We start from the raw sequence: 3,390 nt of genomic DNA on the forward strand, positions 1-3,390 counted from the left end.
TTGTTCATTCTCTTGGCCCTCTTTCTCCTCTGTTGCTCTCCTTTCATTTTCTTTTCATTTTTATTGCAAACATGTGGCCAATTTAGAAAAATATAAAATATCTTCAAATTTTTAATATTAAAATTACATTCATTATCTAAAGTTATCAAGAGACATTATTGTATATGTGAACATATCTTTGCAATGTAAACATATCGAGACCACACCACAAAAAACACTCATTTGTAACCAATTTTTGTCACAATAATTTAGTGGACATGATAACATGCATCTGTGATAATGGCCATATTTATTTTGGTACCAATCTTATCAACTTCCTCTGCCTGTGTACCTTTTTGTAACTTATCTCTTTTTAATATACTTCTATTTTTTCTCTATAGATTGGATATTGAATGGATTCAAATATGTCTTATAGATAGACATCTTTGATCATTCTGTTTATACGAAGTGATGATAGATACTCTCCTTTATTTAAAAGTTGTTGGTAGCAATTTCACTTACCTTCAAACAGCATTTTAGCAGAACAAACCTTCAAATACTTGAAGACAATCTGTCATGACCTTTATGGTCTGTAGTTTTTACATTTTCTTAGTTTATCATGACTAAATATTTTGTTTCAGTGAAGACATCATTATTTCTCAGTTTCATATTTGAATTGCCAGTCATTAATCCTATCACACAATGCTCAAAGCACAAAATCTCTCTCAATCCTAATAAAGTACTGAAATATCCTCTTTTTGAGTCTTTTGAAAATCCTTCTTTGCAGTTTGGAGTTTCCCTTGATTTAAAGTATGTTGTAATTCTCCAAGTGTCAGAAACAATCAGAGAAGTAAACCTTTTAATTTCATGCTACCATCCTACGTGCAACATTCATGCCCTCATTAGTTGGTAACTATTCTATGTATGATTAAAGCCTGAGATTTCTCAAGTGTGAAGTAAAAGAAAAATGGAGATTACACTCCCCAAGAGTGTGTGTGAACAAACATGATTCACTTGCACACTCCAAATATACCTGATTATTCATGATATATAAGATGCTATGTTAAATAAATATGAATAACATGGAAGAAGTCAGAATTATTGCACAATAAGATTGGTAAAGTAGCTCTCTGCTAGGAATATGTTACCCATTGTTCCTAATTCCTCCATATTACCTTCCATGTTTCCACATAATTTCTTTCTTTGTTGCCCTGGCCTAACTTTTGATTATCTCATTTCTCCTATTCAGTTATCATCATTCTTTCATCTCCCCTATCTGTAAGCCTTCTCACTTCATATTTTGGCATTTACAATATGTTTTACACAGATTCATTGATGAACAAATAATGTATTAATTTTGGTACTCACATTTCTCATTTCTTATTTTCTACCTTCAGAATATTTTAGCTTCTTCTCTACTGATTGAGTCAATGGATGGAGTAAATGACTCTGCGGTATCTGAATTTGTACTAATCGGACTTTCAAATTCATGGAAAATGCATCTTTTTCTTTTTTGGTTCTTCTTTGTGTTTTACACGGGAATTATTCTGGGAAACTTCTCTGTTGTGTTCACAGTAATTATTGACTCTCATTTACACTCCCCCATGTACTTCCTGTTGGCCAACCTCTCTATTCTTGATCTAGGTCTTTCCTCTACCACAGTGCCCAAAATGATCTCCGATCTTTTCACTAACTGCAACATCATTTCTTTCCCAAAATGTATGACACAGATATTTTTCATTCATGTCATGGGTGGAGCTGAGATGGTACTGCTCATAGCCATGGCATTTGACAGGTATACTGCAATCTGTAAACCTCTCCACTACCCGACAATTATGAGCTCCAAAATGTGTGTTTCCTTTGTAGTGGCTGCCTGGATAGTGGGGATAATCCATGCTGTATCTCAGTTTGTTTTTGTCATAAACTTGCCTTTTTGTGGTCCCAATAAAGTAGACAGTTTTTATTGTGACTTGCCTCGGGTCATGAAACTTGCTTGTGTAGACACTTACAAGCTAGAGTTTGTAGTCATTGCTAATAGTGGGTTTATTTCCATGGCTACCTTCTTCTCTTTAATTATATCCTACATTTTCATTTTGGTCACTGTCTGGAAACGTTCTTCAGGAGACTTATCCAAAGCGTTTGTCACACTGTCGGCTCACATCACCGTAGTAATTTTGTTTTTTATGCCATGTATGTTTCTCTATGTGTGGCCTTTCCCTACAACATCACCGGATAAGTATTTGTTTATTGCTGTCTTTGCCATCACCCCTGTCTTGAATCCTACCATTTATACATTGAGAAATAAAGACATGAGAATTGCCATGAGGAGACTGGGCAAACAGATTGTAGGGTCTAGTGGGATCTTATAATGAATGGAGCAGATCTAGAGCATAAGATGCTTCAGGCTCACCAAAAACACTGCAAGTCTTTGAAATGATAGTTCAACAAAGGTACACCTGCAGAAACTGACGTGTCAAGTCAGAGTTGACTTTACTTTGCCAATCACAGGGAATAAACTGACTGCATCTACTTTCATGGAGAAGAGAGATAAGAAGAGAAAACTGAGCTGATTTCCAGGTGTAAACTTAATATTTAAATACCACTTTCTGTGTGACATTTCTTAGGTCTTTCTTAACTAAGTGTGATTACTGTCAATTACAAATAAATATCTCAAAAAGTGCTAGAAATTTCTCATAGCAATATAATGGATTAAATAGATAAAAGGTAAGTTTAATTATGGGAAACAATGGAAACAGCAACAGGAGTTGTGATTGACAGGGAAGCCTGACATGCTGCAGTCCACAGGGTCACAAAGAGTTGGACACAACTGAGTGACTGAACTTAACTGAAGTTTAATTATAAATAAAGTATATTTTTTAAATTTTCTATCTCAATTTTAGTTTGATTTAAAATAAGAATAAAATCAGCTATGTATTTCCTATGTTAAGCCTTGAACTCAACACTTGACTATAGTTTGAGCTTTTTTAGTTTAGGATGTTATTTCAGTTTTGAGTTTAGATTTGAATGACTGCAGGTAGAAAATTTTTTTAAAACTATCAATACTTTAGATAAATACAGACCAAAGATTTTTGGACTCTTACTTTTCTGCCATTCTGAAAATTACTGTCTTCTAATATTCAATCAGCTTAGTTTATTCTTTTTAAAAAGCATAGCCATATTAGCTGTTTGACAAAATAATAATCACCCAAAGATGGCATTTAGAGGTCCTGGTTTCCTTGAATATGTTTTCTTATCTATCAGACTATCCCTTCCCACAAGAGTTTATGCATCTGAGTTTGATAGCCTTGGATAAATAGAAAGCCAAAAATGTTGAAGCATAAGCAATTTAAATGAGGATTTCTACATCTGGAATATAAAGGCTTTGTTGAAGGTACACATAACTTTTTTTTT

At 33.8% G+C, this 3,390-nt stretch overlaps 1 protein-coding gene across 1 annotated transcript; it reads left to right on the top strand.

Annotated features, from left to right (window-relative positions):
* Nucleotides 1-1,409: 1,409 nt before the first annotated feature.
* On the top strand, nucleotides 1,410-2,348 carry LOC136172061 (olfactory receptor 4F15-like). The gene has a single exon (XM_065941179.1). The coding sequence runs from the start codon at nucleotides 1,410-1,412 to the stop codon at nucleotides 2,346-2,348; it is 939 nt and encodes a 312-aa protein (XP_065797251.1).
* Nucleotides 2,349-3,390: the final 1,042 nt, after the last annotated feature.

This window comes from Muntiacus reevesi, chromosome 7, assembly GCF_963930625.1.
Source record: "Muntiacus reevesi chromosome 7, mMunRee1.1, whole genome shotgun sequence".
Classification (NCBI taxonomy): domain Eukaryota; kingdom Metazoa; phylum Chordata; class Mammalia; order Artiodactyla; family Cervidae; genus Muntiacus; species Muntiacus reevesi.

Excerpts from the sequence above, each read along its gene's own strand:
- LOC136172061 (XM_065941179.1), top strand. The coding sequence starts at position 1,410 with ATGGATGGAGTAAATGACTCTGCGGTATCTGAATTTGTACTAATCGGA.